Genomic DNA, 19,569 nt, shown 5'->3' on the forward strand with positions numbered 1-19,569 from the left:
AACTCAAAATGAAGCATGGATCATCTATGTTCACATTTTAAATACTATTTTGTCCAGACTGACATTGGAAATCAAATTTTTCTACCATGGCTATGAGTATGTGGGCTTTATTTCTTTTTTGACTTGATCCATATTAATTAAATAGTAATTTTGGACCAGGCTTTTAATGTAGTAGTGTAGTAAGTATCCTTTGGGATGATAAAAGCGACATGCGTAAGTTCGTACAGAAAGACCGCCAAATATTTTCAAATGTACGGCTGTTTGTTAGCTTAAAATCCTTACATCTAAATAGCATTTTCTTAAAATGTGGAAAATTTTTTTGTGCAGTTCTTCTTTTAAGTTAGTGAGTCGTAACAAGAAACACATTAAAATGTTACCTATACGCAAAATTTAAAGCCTACCGTAAGTTCCTAATTTTCACTGGGCTTTTCTAACAGGATTGTAAAAACTGCTTACAAAAGTAGTTGCTGATACTTACTTGGAATTAACTGCAGTTTGTGACAATTAAGAAATACCGCAGGTTGTTGAATAGAATCATTAATTCAAGTACAAGCGTAAGCTTGATGTTTTTTTCTTTGCAGTAGTAGTACAAACAATTTCTTTGTAGAGGCTAAACTTCTATACCCTTTATTGTTTTATAGCCAATTGTTGCCAGTTTTATCATTTATCTGTTGTATAAATGCCATTCTCTAGTAAACTGGATGACTGGTTGGTTGCTTGAATGCAACAGAACAAATATATCAGATTTCGATAGATTCAAAACAAATGTCTAGTAAATTAGTGTGTAAGATACTGACCTCCTTAAATGCAGACTTATTCAGGCGCCTTTGAGCAGTAAGTACCAGTAACAAGTACAATATTTCAATTTTTATCTCAGTTCTTTGCTGACTTTTTTCTCTGCGTATACAGTATTAATGCCTTCAGAAGTATACATTTAGAGACTAGAAAACTCTTAATGTTCCTATTTGAATGACATTCCAATTATTCATTCATTTATTGATAGCTTTGACCTAAAAACAGTCACTTTAATCCTTTAGGAATACAGCTGAGACATTACTATGGCTGTTTGAGCATCAATCTGAAAAGCTAGATTTATCACTGAAAACTTTAATTTGAATGTATAAATGTTGTTGTGCCTCCTTAGAAATTGAGTAGTTTTCTGTAAAACTGTTTTTTTTTTTAGATGTTAACTGAACTTGCATCTAAAGCAGGAGAAAAATACTGATTATATAAAGCTTTGTATCTGTCTATGGTAACTACCATAGTATTTCTCTTTTATGACAGTAATCTAGCCTGCAACATCTACTTGCAGTTTTGAAATTAACCTGTAATTTAGTCTTCACCCCAAATGACAAAAATTCAAATGACTCCATGGGGTGCCAGAAGATGCACTGTAAACAGGGCTCGGTAAGGGGGATAAGGTAGAAATCCATTATCTTAGGTTCATTTTCAGAATGCCGGTATTACTGAACAAAATTAATTCTTCTGTGTCTTACTCTTAAAATTTTTAAAATATTAGCCTAGATGACGATAGTAGTATATAGTAGTCTAGATAGTTCATTCTTTGAAAAAGCAAAATTTGTGCCACACATGAAATGCGGTGTGAGGAGAGGACATCTGAATTTGGCTTCTTTTAGCAGTAATATCTTAATTTGTTAAGGTTCAGTTGATCAATAATAAAGTTGCTTCAGGAATGCAAAATCATTATTTCAAGTCAGTTTTATTAAGGCCTTCAGCTGCTGCTGCTACATGATTTATTTATCTATTTATTTATTTTTCCCGTTGCCTACTTCCACCACCCTCTGATAAGCCTTTTGAAACTTAAAATGCAGTTTTATTGACTGTTTGGCTACTTACTACATTTTGTGCATGTTGTCTTGGTTTGTTTCAATTTCAGCTTAAACCTTCCCCTTCAAAGAACAACTTCACATACTGCTTTACTAGTGTTTCAGTGGTTGTCCTCTGTTGGTTTTGGTTTGGTTTTTTAGATTGGGTTGTAATACTTTGAAAAAGGGTCTGCAGCAGATGATTTAGTTCTGTTAATTGCACAGTGTAGAATGTTAATTTATATTTGTTGTTATTTTAAGTTTCAGATCTGATAGTTTTTATGCCTTTTCAGTTTTGCATTTTAACTGTGCATACTTCTGAAGACGTTAATACTGTATATGCAGGAAAGAAAGTCAGCAAAGGACTGAGATAACAATGGAAATATTATACTTGTTACTGGTACTTACTGCTCAAAAGCACCTGAATAAGTGCATTTAAGGAAGTCAGCATCTTACGCACTAATTTACTAGTACCATGGATATATACTAGTGCCGTGGCTCTATGTGACATGGATAGGCTAGCATAAAATACATTTTGGTACCTTAATATATTGTTGAATTAATTGCAAAAATTACATTTTCATTGCAGAAAATATACATTGGATTCTGACATTTATATAAAATGGAAGAATGCTAGCCCTTCAATTGTGACAAAATGGAAATCAACAGATGATTTATAGCTAGTCTGCTAAGGTGTAAAACAAGTATAAAGCAATCTAAAGAGCTGTGGCTAACTTAGTTAACTCTGGAGGTCTATACTGAAATAAAAATGCTGTGGAAAAATTTGAAAGAGCTTAAAATTTGAAAATGTCCAAACAGACATTTGGAGGTAATATAATGTGCACAATATTACTTACTAACAAGAAAAATAGAACTCTCAAATACAAACTGAAATTTCCACGGAATTGGGGTTTTGTCACAATAGTACATAGCAGAACTTAAGAATTTTACTTCAAAAACCAAGTGCATCTAATGATGAAGAGCATTCACACCTTTGGTTAATTTGTAGTGAACAGTGGTCATGCAATCAAAAATTGTACAGCCAAGAGGTTTAAGCAGAAATCTGTAGTTCTGTTTTCATTTCTGTGGCTGTCAAGCATACATGGTATTTGTTTGTAGGAAAACTTTACCTATTTAAAAATAACTGTAGCATGTTGCGGGGGGGGGGGGGGAATACACTCTTCGATTATAGGCTGCTGAATGAATTTTCCTTGAAATTTTCAAGACTAAAGTGGGCTCAGCATGCACTGCTCCTGCCTGGAATGTTTGATTGGTTTTATTTTTGTTTTGTTTCATTCCACAAGGGATGACATGCCTGCAGCTCTGGAAGCTTTAGTCAACTGTTACAAGAAGTATGGTAAAATTCTTCAGCTTCATAACATCTACTGCAGACTGATAGAAAAAGGAGACGCTGATCTTCTGCAGAAGGGTTAGTTGCATGTAGTCAAATGCTGTCTGGTTATATGGAGTGTTTTCTGGAGGCTTTTCTTCCATGATTTGTATATCATTTCTTTCAACTGAAAGAAAACAAAATTGTTTGTGTTTATATGTGTAACTTTAAAACACTTAAATGATGCCTAGGTTCTTCAGATTGAAAATTCATACTAATTTTAAATGTAGAAGAAACCTAATGTTTGGGTAATACAGCATCAAGCTCTCAAAGATTAGTGCTAATACTTGTTCTAGCTATGTATATTGCTATTAAGAAACAACTTAATAGTAATACAACACAACAGTAAAACAACACGTTTTTCAAAGAGTTGTGCAGTTAAGAAATCCTATATCCTCACTCTCTAAACTAGAGAATGTCAATACATAGTCTGTCTATTCTGTTGAATGTAATTCAAAATACAGTGCAGAAAAACATTTTAAATATGCTCAACCGCAAAGCTACAACAAATTGTGTAATATGTTGTAATCATTCCCTGTGTTTCAAAATCTAATTCCCTATAGCTTATTCTCAGAGGTTTGTGATGCTTGGAAAATACTAGTATTAAGAATATCTGATGTATATATTAAAATGCTTCAATATATTTAGTAAATTAATGAGTTTTATTCTCTCCTTAGTTTCAGATTTTATAAGCAGAGAATACGGTGACATGATGGCTCTTTATGATCTCTTCTTTGCCTTCTTGCAAACAGGAAAATACAGAGAGGCCAGGAAGGTCATTGAGGTGGGATTTTAACTATAGTACTCTAATCATGCAGCTATTTAGACTCGTAATTAGAAACATTTAAAGTTTTTAACCTTTAATTAGACTTGTTCTGATTCATGTTAATAGAATTCAATCCCAATAATAAAAAAAAACCTCGACCAGCTTTATTTTGTATAATTACAGTTCAGAAGAGAGACAGTCTTGTTGTATATTGAAATCGTTTCCTCACTTTTTCAAATGCACTGTTATATATCAAAATGATATTTGCATATTAAATATCGGATTGTGGAACAATTAAATTAAACTGGCATTCCTGGGTGTAAAGTTGCTAATCCTCTTTCCGAAGGAATTCTTTGTTCTTAAAAGCACTGGAATTTAATTTGCTGCAGACCATGCTCAGATTTATTTGTAATGCTTGTCTACAAGTTAATCAGCCAAACAAGCGCTGTCTGCTACTGTTTGGCATTTAATTTAGCATTTCTACTCTCTCTCTCTCTTTTTCAGGATAGTAAGCAGCTTATAGGAAGTGGTAGGTGACAAACTTGCTCTATTTAGGATTAGTATATTTTATCTAGACTTGATTGAAATTGTGCTTACTGAAATTGATAAGTCAAAGGGGCAGCTGCAGAGTCTGCCCAGATTGTGATTATTTTTCTTCTTAATACAGTTGCATGTTTTTAAAATACTGCATAAGTTTTCCGGTTAATGTGTGGGAGGAGACATCTTGCAGAAAAAGTAATACTTTGTCCTCATTGTTTTTGTGTTATGTATGTACATAACTGTAACCTAATTTGGGGTTTTTTTTTCCTTCCTAAGACAAAGTATGCTTTTTTCCCCCTAATTCCTCCTAGAATATTTGAGATACCAGTTATCCTTACTTGAATTATCTGATAGGATTCTTGCATTTAAAAAATCTTAACTGAAGATCTGCTTGTTTGTCTGTGGTGGAACAATACTGTCCTGCTGCGGGGTGTGTGGAAATTGCTAAGCACAATGTTGAAGCATTGACATTTTTGTTCTGAGAGGGTTTTTTGTAGCTCAAAGTCTTATAATACAGAAGAATAGAAGTATCAGTATCCGACAGAAGATGATACTGAGGAATTGAGTTCTTTTTATAGTAATTAAAGCATATGGGAGGTAAAAGGATGAAATCTGAGAATTGGAAGTAAAATTAAAGCTAAATGAAGAAAAGTTGGTAGTTGGTGTGATTTAGCAGCTGTGTCTTTGATACTGGCATCTAATTTTTCAAAACTTATATTGGTGGCTACAGTTCAGCAGTCATGAATAGGATAGTAAGCAAATTATCAAATTGATGGGGCTTTGAAACTTGTCATTTTCATAATAGGTGCCAAATTATCTCTGCAAATATTCAGTATTTGGTCATTGATAATAAATTATTAGTAACCACAAGCAGACACTTAGGTGTGAATCTGAACACATGATATCTGGAGACTAAATGGAAGTTTTCTTGGCTTTTTATGCTCTTTAGAGGAGGTTTTCTTGCTCTTACCTAACTTCCATGAAGTATGAATTAGAGCTTTGTAGATGCTGTTGAGAAAAAGAGGTTTTAAATTCCAGAATTTTTAGGAGTATAGGGATTTAGCTAGGAATAGTATGCATGTATTCTACTAGTGGATAACGTGGCACAAAATCAATTACTATATGGTGTCTTGTATTTTAAGTATGCTTTTATTATGTAACAATACGTTAAGTATTTTCAAAGAAATTTTTTCCAGAAGAAGGGGGGGAATCTTAAAATTGGTATTTTGCCAAAGAAGAAAATAGCTTTTATTGGTTTAAACCTTAAACAAGTTACTATTTGCTTTTTTTGTTTGTTGGGAAGTCGAAGCCTTAATGATTATAACGTGGAAGATGGAGTACAAGGTGTATATGTATCCTTTTCTCTAGTCCAGTGGTTTTTGCGACTACATTACTTCTCTTGTTGATCATCTCAGATTGTTTTTCTATTCTTTCTTGTGAAATAATATTCAGTAAAGGTGATCAATTGGTGCTGCTTTCTCTTTTTAGATCCTGTTGCATATTAGACATAGATTACCTTTCAGCACGTACTTTTATCATCTATTGCTGATTATGGTGGTCAATTGATTTTAGTGATATCATTTGTTTTTAAAGTATCTACAGAGTTAATAGAGCATCTAAAAGGGTGGTAATGAAGCTGGAAAAAAACTTCCTTAGGAGCTAAGGAAATGAAGACCATGGAGGATATGGTCGTTTGAATGGGGTGGTACTCACTGGAGACCACTGCCTTTGCTTGCTCTTGCTATTTTTAGAAATCAGACGTATACTAGATGCTTATGTGAAACTTAATGACAACTGCTGCTTTGAAAAACTTGCAACTCAAAGCCCCAGGAATAAGAAAATAACTCTTAAACCTCAATTTTTGGTAAAATACAACTGGGTGACAATAGTGGGAAAGGAAGAAGGGTAAGATTTGTGTGAGATTATAAAAATTAGGTCAGAGTTGTGTATGTACATTATCTAGTCACAAATGTGTTGTGCATGCATATATATAAGCTTATGTTGTGGGATATTGTCACAGCAAGAAAGCTGAAAGCTCTGGGGCTCATCTGCTTGCTGGAAGGACACCAAGACTAAGCAGAGAACGATAGTATAAAAGACAACAAAAGGTGAATAGAAAGGAGATGAGGCAAAGAATGCACCTGACCGATACCAGAACAAGTAAACTGAAGCATGGGGTGGTTTGGTGGTGTGAATCTCTTTTGAAGCGATGCTAAGTGGAAGAGAAGCTGTGATTGAGAAGACTGGGGGGGGGAAATGCAGCTAAGTTCTAAGGCTTCACAGAGTTTGGTTGATAAGGTAATGGTTTCCAATGTTGCTAGACTACCTTGTGAAGCTTTTGAAAGCCTGTTCTCATTTGTTCTTTGGCAGGTAGCTAGAGAAGAAAACCTCTCTGAGACGATACCTCCAAATGAGGTAGCCTTGGCTGCTCTGTAAAGTAAAAGTCTATTTTATTCTAGCTGTGCCTGGAGATTCCTGAGCTCTTGAAGTTATGCTGGTAGATGGATGTGCTGATAGATGCTCTTTTGCTTTCCACTGGGAACAAGTTCTACCATTGGGTGCTATAGTACATCAAAGCATGATTTAGTCTTCAGTTCTTAACTGCACCTCAACTGATGAATTAGCTTTTGTCTTGAGTCCTTCAAAGGTGATCACGTCAAAACAAAGTTGGCACATCTCTCTTCTTATACATTGCCATAAGGTCACGTGCTAACTTGCTTTCCCTTGCAGTGGCACAGCATGAATTCTATGTCACCAAATCTAGCTCTGGTTACTTAGGAATTTTTCCCTTACTTGGAAAGGCAGTTTAATTGCCTTTTTTCCTTCAATTTTGTTTTCATAAAAAAGAAAAAAGAAAGAAAGAAAATAAAGTCAGTACATATTGACTTTAGCTAAATTAAACTACATTAAAACTAATGTAGGCTAAAAGAAAGGGATACAAATTTTCAATAAATAGGATTATTTCTTCAATTAATAGGATTTTCAATAAATAGTACCTTCTGGAAAGGTGCTCTCTTCTAAAATGTTGTCTTATTTTGATAATATCTAATCAGATTTTCTCCTGGAGAGAGATCTTATGTAATTCTTCATATGTGTTGCTCCAGAGGTCCAGGTGGTAGATCAGAGAGTCTGGAAGAGTCACTTGGCCTATTATTCTTTTAAGTCTGGTATATAAATGGCAAGAAAATTTTCTAGAGCCTAGTCCCCCAAATCCCTCCAATCCAGAGCTTCTTATGTGTTGCTGGAACTGGACAATTAGAATTCCCTTACGTTTACTCAGTTGTTGACTGCCACTTTATTAACCTGATCGAGCTGATGGTTGAGAGCTGGACTGATGTGAAGGTCATCCATAAGAGTGGGAATGAAAAAGGGAATGTAACACCACCTTGGAGGAGTCTACTTCCTCCCCCATTCACCTGTTACTCTGTTATTTTGTTTGCATGCTGCATGGAGGTTTAAAGATTTCACTACCTAAACTAGTTAGAATTATAGTTGTCTGTCATTTTGGTCCAATTTTAATTATTTGGTCATATCTGAATTTTGCACTGAGATCTCATACTTGCAGCTGTTTTACCTGCATGATGGTTGAATATTTCTAGACTCACCCTTTTTCCTTAATTTATTATTCATGCTGAATGCAATTATCAAAATACTCTCTGAATCTGCATGTAATTAAGCCCAGGTCCATGCTTGGCTTTTTCTGGTAGAGTCACAAGACTTCTATATCCTTAAGTACTGTAACAGTCCTGCAGCAGAGGTTCAAGCAAGCCCTTCTTTAAATCTCCTTAGCAAAAGTCTAAACCATGTTTTCATGAAGTAGAAATGAACACTTTACACCTATGGCTAAAGTATACAAGGTTTTAAACTGGTGTTAAATCAATTTCTGCACTGTATTGATGAAATCATTACACCTTAAACTATATTTCATTGGACAGCAAAATACTTCTGGAAAAAAACCCAAAACCGCGCCACATTAAAAAAGGGTATTAGGTCACTGGCATTTTTAGTTAGGAGCTTATGGACTCCTCTGATAGGAACTAGGAGTTGGTGGAGGTGTTTGTTTTTTGTTGTTTGACAGATACTTCTTGAAAACTTTTTAGATCAAATCACATCACCTATTAAATTAAAATTGTTCTTTCAATGAAAGAGTAAAATCTAGTTTCTGCTCGGTTTGTAGTTTTACTGGAAATGAAGGCTAAGAGAGGATTACTGTATTTGGGATTGTTGTGGTTTAACCCCAGCCGGCAACTGAGCACCACGCAGCTGCTTGTTCACTCTTTTCCCGTGCCCCCCCCCCGCCCCCCCCCCCAGTGGGATGGGGGAGAGAATTGGAAGAGTGAAAGTGGGAAAACTCATGGGTTGAGATAAGAACGGTTTAGTAATTGAAATAAAATAATAATAATAGTAGTAGTAATAATAATAAAATATACAAAGCAAGAGATGCACGATGCAATTGCTCACCACCTGCTGATTGATGCCTAGCCAGTCCCTGAGCAGCAGCCCCCCCGGCCAGCTTTCCCCCAGTTTACGTACTGAGCATGATGTCACATGGTATGGAATGTCCCTCTGGCCAGTTTGGGTCAGCTGTCCTGGCTGTGCCCCCTCCCAGCTTCTTGTGCACCTCCAGCCTTCTCAGTCGGCAGGGCATGGGAAGCTGCAAAGTCCTTGCCTAGTGTAAGCACTGCTTAGCAACAACTAAAACATCGGTGTGTTATCAACATTATTCTCCTACTAAATCCAAACCACAGCACTGTACCAGCTACTAGGAAGAAAATTAACTCTATCCCAGCTGAAACCAGGACAGGGATATAAGGAAAGATCTCAGAACCGTATGGCAAAATTTTTTAGTAGAAGACCAACCTGTACAAGTTTGCTTACTGCTAGAGGAACCTCCCTTGAAAATGGCAATGCGTAGTGCATGGCTTCAGAGTTCTTTTAAGCAGACTTTAAGTGTGATACTTTCCTCATCTTCTGCTCTCATACTAAATATATCATTTATATTTAATAGTTAAATATGTCATATCATATCTCTCATATCTCAAGACATTTATGTGAAGAATTGAGGGACGAATGGTTGTGAAATATTTTAACGAACTATGTTCCAATGTGAATAAATGTAAGAGAAGGCATTTGCTGCTGAAATTCAAGACCTGACAAAAGAACTGTTTTGGGTGAGTTTAGTGTACAGGAATATATCTATCAACAGATGTCAAGTTAATTCAGGAGGTAAATAGATTAAGCAAAGAATTGTGACATCCACTGTCAGCAGACCTCAAGATACCAGTGCCATTGGATTTAATCTACCATAAAAACAATGAGAGTATTTCTACTTGATACTGAGAGATTACAACCTTCTTTCATCCAGATTGCTTTTTTAAGAGTCTACATCATAAAATTGAGTCTTGTTGATTTTATGCTGGAGACAAACTACCAGGAGAAGATGCTTTCTTGATTTGTGACAGTGGGATTTAGGGGGTTTTTTAATGTGTAATTTAATGATGGTTATATCTAGTGTCTGAATTTACCTACAAAGACTTATTTTTGGTCCAGTTAAGAAAAGAGTGGAGGTGATTAGAAGAAAATTTAAATGTTTGAATGTTGAATGCAAATTGTATCAGATAGCAGTGGTCTGAGATTGAGGAGTACTTTGTAGGGGGTATAATAGCTTTTATTAGAGTAACTGTATACAGCTGAGAGGGAGGGGAAAGGCTGAAGAGCTTTTAGGCACGAAAGCCCTATAATTACAAGAAAAGATTATTTTTTTTCTTACGATTGAGTCCTATTAGGCTGATAAAAGCATTACTACTTCTTATGAAACTGGACTCTGATACAGCTATTAATGAAGTTGGATTTTTTTTGTCCATGCATGTGTATGTGGGTTAATTAAAAAAAAAAGGGGTGTTTACGAGTTCAGTGCATGTTATTTGGAAGTTCTTAAGTACTGCTTTCTTAAAAGAAAGCAAATGAATATGTTTCAAATAAGTAAATTTGGTAAAGGAGATGACTATTGAACAAATTCCTTCCAGAAAGGGAGAGGGTAATGTGTTTGGAATGTGGGATCACAGTAGGAGCTGTGCATCCTTTCTTAGCTCCAGGGACTTTGTGTTAGAGGGAAGATACTACTGAGTTTTATAATGCTTTTTGAGTTCATCATACAACATAAAATCACATTACAATGCAAAGAGCAAATTTTTGCTCTGTTTTGAGTCTAGAACATCCTTGAGGATTTTGTTTTGAGCCAGGGGTTTTGCATATTTTTGATGTCATCTTTTCTTCCAGTGTGATTATTGTTGTCAAGTTCTCTTATTGTCTAATGATCTTTTTTATAATAATACTTCACTGCATAATATCTCTTGGAAATGTAGGGTGTTCCAATAGTACTTAAACGTATATCAGTTTCAGTTGTCATGAGTAATACTACAGTTGTAAAGCTATTTCCTATTTTTATTTTGGTATTTTTGGAAAATAGTTTGCTTACATTTTTCGCAATGTCTGCCTAACATAAAGCAACATATATTTCTGTTTCAAGAGAAATAAATAATCATGAGTATTTACTCAACAGATACTAATTGTGTTGGTAGTCTGTGAACTACGTAACTGACAGAAGCTTTGAGGCAATTACATACTTCAGGAAAAAAAAAACCACCAGTAAAAACTGATGTTTTGTCACTTTTCCCAGTAGAGACTGTAAGCTTTGCATTTTCTTATTGTGAACTACTGCTGCTTTTTATGTAAAAATTAACCTAGTATAAGTAGGCTAGTTGCTACCCCAGGTGATTGTAGGATAGGCAGAAAGGAGAGCTTGAGCTTGAATTGTAATCACTCCCAACAGGAGACTTAGGGAGGATAAATATGTAGACATGCGTCCATTTATGTCTTTCATTAAATATCAAATAGTGCCAATAAAATACCAAATACACTATAATTGTGTAGTTTTTGAAAGCATAACTTGTAGTGGAGCAACTCATAATTTTCAAAACTCTGATGCTATATTAGAGTACTTGCCCTCGTTACCAAACTCGAAAAGTAGAAGGTATAGATTTAATTGTATTCAAGCTTTCATACCATTATCTCTTACCCAAAAAGTTGTGCAAGTGTCCGGATGTTTCAGATAAGCTGCTCACTAAAGAAATCAGTATTTTGGGGGTTGGGGTGTGTTTAGTCATATTATTTATTTCTGGGCAGACTTGCTTACAAAAAACTAAAAGCAATTACTCCTTTATTAGATAAATCCCATCTTAGTTATAAGCAGTTTGCAAGGTTTTATTTTGTTTAGAAAGAACAAAGTGAACAAGGACATCTTTCCATGCCATCACTAAAGAAAGCATTTTTGAAATCCACAAGGGCTAAACTTCTTTCAAGGTGGAAAATGAACTTGTAGAAAAGTATTACTTCCTTTAGCTGCCATATACAGATGTAGCTCTAGTGTTATCGTGGTAGTACAATGACTTAAAGAAAAGCAGAGCTAGAGAGAGGTAATGTGTTTTATTAGATAGCTGATATGATTGCAACAGGAAAGATGCTTTTTCATGCAGAGATTATTTTTAGATCCCTCAGTCTTTAAAGATGCTTCTTTTCTAAACTTCTGGACTATTGCATAAAAATTTGTACGTTCAGAGCCAGTAATCAAAACAGTCCTCTGTATTTTCTGTATATCCCACTAGGGTTCTTCACTTACATTATGCTATAAAGATTATAATGTAAGAAGTGCAGCAAAGTGGTATCCTTGTTTCATGCATATGAACGCAGATTTAAGATTATTTAAAAAAATAATATAAATGTTTTAATCAGTATTTTTTAAAACTAATGCATTGCTATTTGAAGGTGAAAGGAGTATTTAATAAGAGGCAAAGATATAACAGAAGTGTAAGATAGTTTTAACCATCTCATCTATCAACTAGATTCAGATGGCTACATAAGGTACAAAAACTTATATCTGCATATTCTTTTAACTTTCTGATTAAGCAGTACACCTACTGCTTAATAGAAGTGAGGACTTCTGCCAAGTGTTTGAATGTAGGGGAAGATTGAAGCATAGCATACAGTGTTTATGTTGTAAAAAACTTTAAGCTGCCATGCAACAATATCTCAGGCTTCATTGAAGCTGCATGGAATTTCTGAGATTTTATAGACATTTTTGTGGAATCAGGGAAAAATCTGTCTTTAAATAAAGAACTTCCCATCAAATGCTCAGTTTTCACCGATGCTTATGTTGGAGAGAGCTGTTAGAAATGACATACATCAGTTCTTATAGCTGTCTGTTTAAGGCTGTCTGTTTGGAGAAGTAATGCATTTTCTTGCAAGACATTGCTTTGGCATCTAAATCTCAGTAACTGGTTCTGGTACTGGTAACATAAGTCTGTTATGGCTGTTGATGTAACTCATCATGAAATGTTCTTCTTCCTTAGCAGCATTAGCTGTCTTTTATTATTACTGGCTTTTTTAGCTGCAAAGAGAGGAATGACTGGATCTACCTGTCCAAAAAATACCATCAGAAAGTGCAGCATGGATAGCGTTTATAAAATTTGGCTGTTTCTTTCCAATGTTTGTGTTGGTGATTATAGTAGAACTGTTTTCCCTAAGAAAAGACTGAAATTTGGGAAGAAAATGTAAGGATCTAGGAGAAAACATAAAACGCTGAAGGAGGGCAGAGTTAAACTTGAAAGGTTAGGATTGATGTGTTATTCACAGTGAAGTTATACTGTGAAAGGCTAGAACAAGTTGTCTGGGATATGTAACCATTATTTTGCCAACCAGTGGACAGCAGTAGTTTGTGGAAGTGCAGTGTTGGAAGGTTAAAACAAAAGTAATCCACCTCGTGTCATCTATATGCCAAATGAAAAATACTTTTGCTGGCTTTTAAATAATTATGCATCCTAAGCCAGCTCTAGCAAAAGTGGTACTGTTTTGGGACATTCTCAACTCTTAGTTTTCTGAAAGTCCCTCCTTTTGAACAATACTACAGGGTTTCTGGTCTGTTATGTTGGTTTTTGTAGTTTTTCTCCTTAAGTTTTGTGTTTAAAGAGAAAAAGGCTGCTTTAGGCAAGTAGAGAGAAGTAAATAAACGTTTTCCATATGTCTTTTGTAAATTACTTAACTTTTTTTTTTAAGGCTTTTTAAAAGTAAAAAAATAGTATTGGTCTATTAGCTGTAACAGCTACAGAACACTAATGTAAACTAAACTTGAATATTTCTATCATTATCTAAAAATCTGGAAAAACATCAAACAGAATCCTCTCTGACAGGTCAGTATTTTCCCAGACAATCTGTTTTCTTTCAGCTGTAATAGGTAGAAATTAGCTCAAATAAAAATGTTAGTACAGAAAAGATTTCTCTGGTGATTGGACCCTTTCAATCACCTCTCTGAAGTGACTGGTTCTAGGAAGGAGGAGAACAAGTCAGATGCTTTCAGTGTGTTAGGATTGTTGCATTCACGTGATTTTTGAGTGCTGCTGGGCAAGAGTTCTTCTAAAGATGCAGCATGTTTTTTCCCCTTCTGGTTAGTTTTCCTTTCTGTGCGTGAAGGTATAGAATCAATGAGTAAATTTAGTGTAGGGTTGTATGCTGAGCCTCAGAAAGATAGTAACAAAGGTGGTCAAAAGTATGGAATGGTTTCTATAGGAGATAGGACTAAGTAGGCGAGTTCTGCTTAGCCTGGAAAAGAAATAGTGAAACAGGGAATTATTATATATACCACTCATGGAATTAATATGAAATGGAGAGGATAAAGAGAAATCAATCGTGCATTGTCTTCCAATACAAAATCTAGGGGCTTTAAATGAAGCTGGTAGAAGCTAGGCTGAAAACAAACAAAGCGGTAGTATTTTGGTTGTTTTCTGCAGAAGGTAATTGAGGCAACCCTTTGCCAAAAGATCTTGTGAATGATAAATCTTATGGGGTTCCCAGGGCAACCAGAAAAGCTCATGGAAGAGAAATCACTTACTAGAAACAGTGTGACCCACTGAACCTCAAGTAGTTGGAGAGTGAAAGAGCACTAAAGGGGGAAGTATTGCTGGGTTTTCAGTCATTTTATATTCTCCCACAGGCACTGTTAGGAGGAGGATAAAAAGCTAGATGAACCTTTGGTCTGGTACAGTACAGCTGTTTTATATTCCAAGAGAATTTAAAAGCCAGAAAACCTCCATGTTTAGTTTATATGCTGTATGAATTGCTTGAGACTCTTAATAGTTGTTTCATTCTTTAAAGCAGTGAATGCCCTAAAAATGGGGGAAAAAACCCAAACCAAAACACTATGACTCAATAATAGAATTCTTTTTGTCCACTGAAACAAGCAAGATGGGAATTTGGAAGAGTAGAGTAACGGTTTGTTACTGATTTTTTTTTTATTATTATTATTATTCCTTGCATTTTTTAATTCTGTTTTTTAGTCTGCTGTATTGTAGAAAGTCTGCTTCCTGCTAAATGCAATGTTTAAAATTCCCTAAGATGGTAAGGGATAAGCTACAAATATGGACTATCAGGCAAGCCCTGGAGATTTAGTTAATCTGACCTAGATGTTCTTTTGATGATTGAGACCTGCAGTATGTGAAAACACTTCTCAATTTCAAAATGAAACACAAGGATATCTGTTGTATAACTCAGCTGTCCTTGTAGTGACAGACGCATCAATCATTTCTGAACAGGAAAGGATTTACTATAAAAAGTTTGTAGCTTTGGAGCTGTTGAGTTCATTGGCATTCGGATCAGCAATGATATTGGAAGTTGTAAGTGAATTCAGCATTTGAATTTTACCATGTCCTAAAGAGGATTAGCTACAAATGCAGGCAACATTTTTTTTCTTTTTCATTTTCAAGAGCCTGTTGTGTAAGATGTTAATTCTTGACTCAGTTTTCAGCATATTTTATGTGAAACTGCTTGGTGGCTCTTAAAGCACTGAACAGGTACCTATAAACATAAATAACTGGGGAAAAGAGCTAATCAGAAAGAAAGCAAGTACCTGGAAAGCAAAACTGTGTTTAATATATACCATTTTTTAATACTTGAGAAGCCGCTATTTTTCTGTAACCTCTTGGGTTGAGACTATTTTTATAGTACAGTTAAATACATAGAAAAGATGGTCCATGTTGAAGAACTGTGGGGTTAGCATCCTATTTTTTAAAAATCTTACAATGATTGCATAAAATGGTTGGCAGGATTATACGGCCTAACATTTACTCTGCAGAACACTGTTTCCTATAGATTTAGCAAATTTTAACATTTTTGTTTGAAGTTTTGCATGTTGGTTTTCCGAATTCAGAATTATGCTGAATTCTTTCAGAAAGATGTAATGGTAATAATTCTGCTTTTGGAGAATATGGGAAAAGGAAATTTATCTGTGTTAAAAAGACAGAAGGTAAATTGACTTTTTCAATGGTAATTGTTCCTGCTGCTCTGGAACTGAGACTCAGTATTTCTCACAGCTTTTTGTTCAAACTGCCTCTTACCTTTTATGTGAAGTGGTGTTCAAATTTTGGAAGTTGCACTTCACGTTTAAACAGTAGAGACATCTTATAATATTAACAGCTAAAAGCCTTCAAGAGTCAAAACACATGTTTCTCTGTAGGGATGAACAGACATTTCCTCAAAATCACTTTGAGATATATTAATGTGAATCTGGACACCTGAAATGAAAGCAGAGCCCTCTCTGTAAATGATCCTTGTGCTGAAACAAGAGAGTATAAAGAAAGTAAATTCAAGTACTCTGTGGAAGGGAGGGGTAAGAGGTGAAAATGATGGATGCTTTGCACACAGGGTTTTTTGTATCTTTTTTTAGATACGTTGGACATAAGTACTGGCATGCCTGTAACATGTTTCTTCAGGACATTTGAATTTTCCTATGTTTATTTAAGAACGTATTTAAATGGAGGAACCGATATTTTGATTATGGTCTGTGGTGCCAAGAAGGCACAACGTGGTAGTCTATACCAGATGGAGTTTCCAAGGATTGAAACCTTTTTGAGGATGTGTATTCTGTAGCTGTAGTCTGCTCGAAATAACAAAGGAATGAATAAGCAAAGGCTCATCAAACCTGGGAAAATTAATAACGGAAAGAACTATGGCATATTAACCATTGTGCATCAGTTCCTCCGTGTACACACACTTAAGAGTAAGCCTTTGCTGTGTTCTGGGACAGGAATTGCCTTACAGTTAGTGTACCTGGCATCTGCATTGGCAGCATGTTACAGTTGTAACAGTTCCTGCTCTGTAAATTCCTGTTTTTCTTACTGAGCAAGAGAAGTCAATATCTAAAAACACTTGTTCTTAGGTATTGATAGCTGTAAGAAAATAGCTAATGTTAGCAGAGAAAGGGTACCAAATGGTGATGTTGCAGTTGAGAGGCATGGTTTTCTAGTTGCTAAGACATTGCAGTTGTGTTGAATATGAACATTTCATTGTGAAGACAGTTTGGAAACGTTTGGTGTAATATTCTTTACCATGAGTAATACAAATGATTACCATGAGTAACAGCAATAATGCTCTATTACTGTGGTGATAGAAACGATTTAACATTTCACTTTATCTGAAGTGTATTTTAACTCAACTCTCTCAGCAGTGTTCAACCAAAAAGGAAAACGTCTTGAATAAAATGACTGCAATTTTTAAGTCTCTCATAAATGCAACCTCACTTGATTATTTGTGAGCTTGTAGTCTCATTCAGGTTTCAAAAAACAAACAAAAACTATGAGCTTTTATTATGAGTACATGCATTATGTTTACTCTTCCTTAGAATGTTCTATGTGAAGTAATGTGTTTCTTGTGGAAATATTTTACAGACTCCTGGCTTGAGAGCGCACTCTGGAAGGTTGCAGTGGTTTGCAAAAAAGTGTATATCAAGTAATCAGGTATGTGGCTCGTATGATGTCTTCTATGTAACTGTCATTATATTGCAAGAAAAATTGTTTTGAAATATTTCATTGCGTGATTTTTATGTTTGTGAAAGGACGTGTGACAGGCTGATGAGGTGAACTTAATGCTCTGTGTAAATGCTGGTGTATACTTAAACAGAAGTATTATTTTAGTTGAATGCACACAGCATGTAAGTGCACGTATATAGAAAAATAATTGTTTGGCTGAGGTATAACTATGTTCTTCCTTCTTTCTTTTAAAAGATGGAGACTTTGGAACACTTGGTAGAATTAACTCAAAATCTGTTTGAATGCGATAGAGATGAGATGTACTACTGCCTACTTCAACTGTGTGGTAAGTGAGCTTGTGATCTTTTTTTGTGTTGTAATCTCTTTTCTTTTGTGGTTGGAGATAGGAAATAACCCTGAATTGGAGAGGAGTTCTATCCTGATAGGCAATTAGCCTGGATACCGTTTCTTGAGGCATCTTGCGGGGGAGAGAGTACAGGTTTTTTTACCTGCAGACCTCAACACTTACATAGAACTTTACAGGTCTTCCAATCCATGCTATTGTCTTGTGTCCTAATTTGAAAGTTTACTCTGTTTTGGTTTTTAATATGCTTAAAGAAGAAAAACTGCTGATTTGTTATATCTTCATAACTGATAAAGATCTGAAGTATCCTGTAATTTGATCTGGTTTTGAAAGGTGCATTTTTTAAAAATACCAATTCTTCACGAGCTACAACCTAACTTTTGCATCATTTATAGGAATGGAACAGTCTCTAAAATTGAAAGTTCATTTCTATGCTACAGACTTAGTGTAGGATGTATCTGTAGTGTTTTTCATTTCCTCTTTTCTGTATTTTTCAGTCTGTGCTGGTTTTGTTATTCGGCGTATCATGCTGTATTGTACATAATAAAAATTTCAGAAACTTTAGTTCTAATTATTTTGAAGTCTTGAAAAAAAACATTTTGTGTTAAGATTGGATATGGAGCACTAAATAATAAATTGGGACATTGAAAAAAACATTACAGGGATTGCTATATACTTCAGTAATGTGTATATGTATTCATGAACCATTACAGCAATTTGATATATTTGGTCATGGGAAAACTTGCATTTGAGCTTGAAGTAATTTTAGGCTGTTCCCCATGTATATTTTTGGTTGACTAGAACTAATGATGTTTTAATGCTAAATAAAATATTATCCGAACCCTCTTTTTCTTTTCATATAGTAATGAAGGAGGCTTCTTCCCCATTGCACTTACCACAAGCAGAAGAGATTAGTACTTCTACAAAAAAAATGACCAGAGACCCCTTGAGAACTTTTTTCCTTTTCATTTCCTGTACAGCCTCAGAAAGCTTCAAAACCAAACTGTAGCGTTACCCAGTTCTGGCTTTGCATATACTGGTTCACTATCAAAAATCAAGTAGGCCTGAAAAGCAATCTTGTCTCAACAGGGAGGGAGCCTTCCTATTTCTCCGCTAATCCTGTTCACCTCTGGCAGTGACTAAGTCTGACAGTGTGCCTGCTAGGAAGAGAATCTAAGAAGATACAATTTATCAAATTCTGTCATGCAAAATCTTCAGTCTTCTTTCAAAAGACAAAACCAATTCCATCTATTCAAAGAAGTGGAAAATGTTTGTGGGTTTCTGTCATCTTAAAAGACAAAAACCGTGCGCATTCCTGCTTTCAACCATTTTAGATTATCTATCAAAGCTGCCCCATGCACAAGTACAGTAGAAGGTTGTCACTGTGCACCTAAGCTATAACTTCAGATCTATTTTAAGCATATAAAAAAAAGAATCTACCATCTAGTCCAAGCTGTGATCAAAAATGTTGAAAACAATGCATTTGGTTTTGTAGAATCTGAGAATAATTTATGCTGGAGAGAGCCTTGGGAGTTTTAATTTCAAAGTTAGATCAGATCATGGCCTTGTCTAGTAAAGTTTTGAGTGCCTCCAAGGGTGCAAATCAAACAACCTCCCTGGGCAACCTGTTCCAGGGTTTGATCATCCTCAGATACTGCATTGCTCCAACTTTTAACCATCACCCTTCATCCTTTGCTGTGCATTTCCAAGGAGAGACTGGCTCGCTCTGTCAATTAGGTAGTTGAAGAAAGCAATGAGATCCCCTGTTAGCCTGCTTTTCTCCAGGCTGTCCAAAACTCATCTTCCTCAACTTCCTCTTTTACTTCATC

The 19,569-nt window shown here is 35.3% G+C and overlaps 1 protein-coding gene across 2 annotated transcripts in view; it reads left to right on the forward strand.

Annotated features, from left to right (window-relative positions):
- LRPPRC (leucine rich pentatricopeptide repeat containing) overlaps positions 1–19,569 on the forward strand; it is a 95,193-nt gene that overhangs the window by 48,697 nt on the left and 26,927 nt on the right. For both annotated transcript variants that reach the window (XM_076334448.1, XM_076334449.1), the window contains exons 24-27: positions 3,131–3,255; positions 3,894–4,000; positions 17,296–17,364; positions 17,632–17,722. In XM_076334448.1, the coding sequence (XP_076190563.1) occupies positions 3,131–3,255; positions 3,894–4,000; positions 17,296–17,364; positions 17,632–17,722 (392 nt within the window). The remainder of the gene's footprint in view (positions 1–3,130; positions 3,256–3,893; positions 4,001–17,295; positions 17,365–17,631; positions 17,723–19,569) is intronic.

This window comes from Aptenodytes patagonicus, chromosome 3 (genome assembly GCF_965638725.1).
Source record: "Aptenodytes patagonicus chromosome 3, bAptPat1.pri.cur, whole genome shotgun sequence".
Taxonomy (NCBI): Eukaryota; Metazoa; Chordata; class Aves; order Sphenisciformes; family Spheniscidae; genus Aptenodytes; species Aptenodytes patagonicus.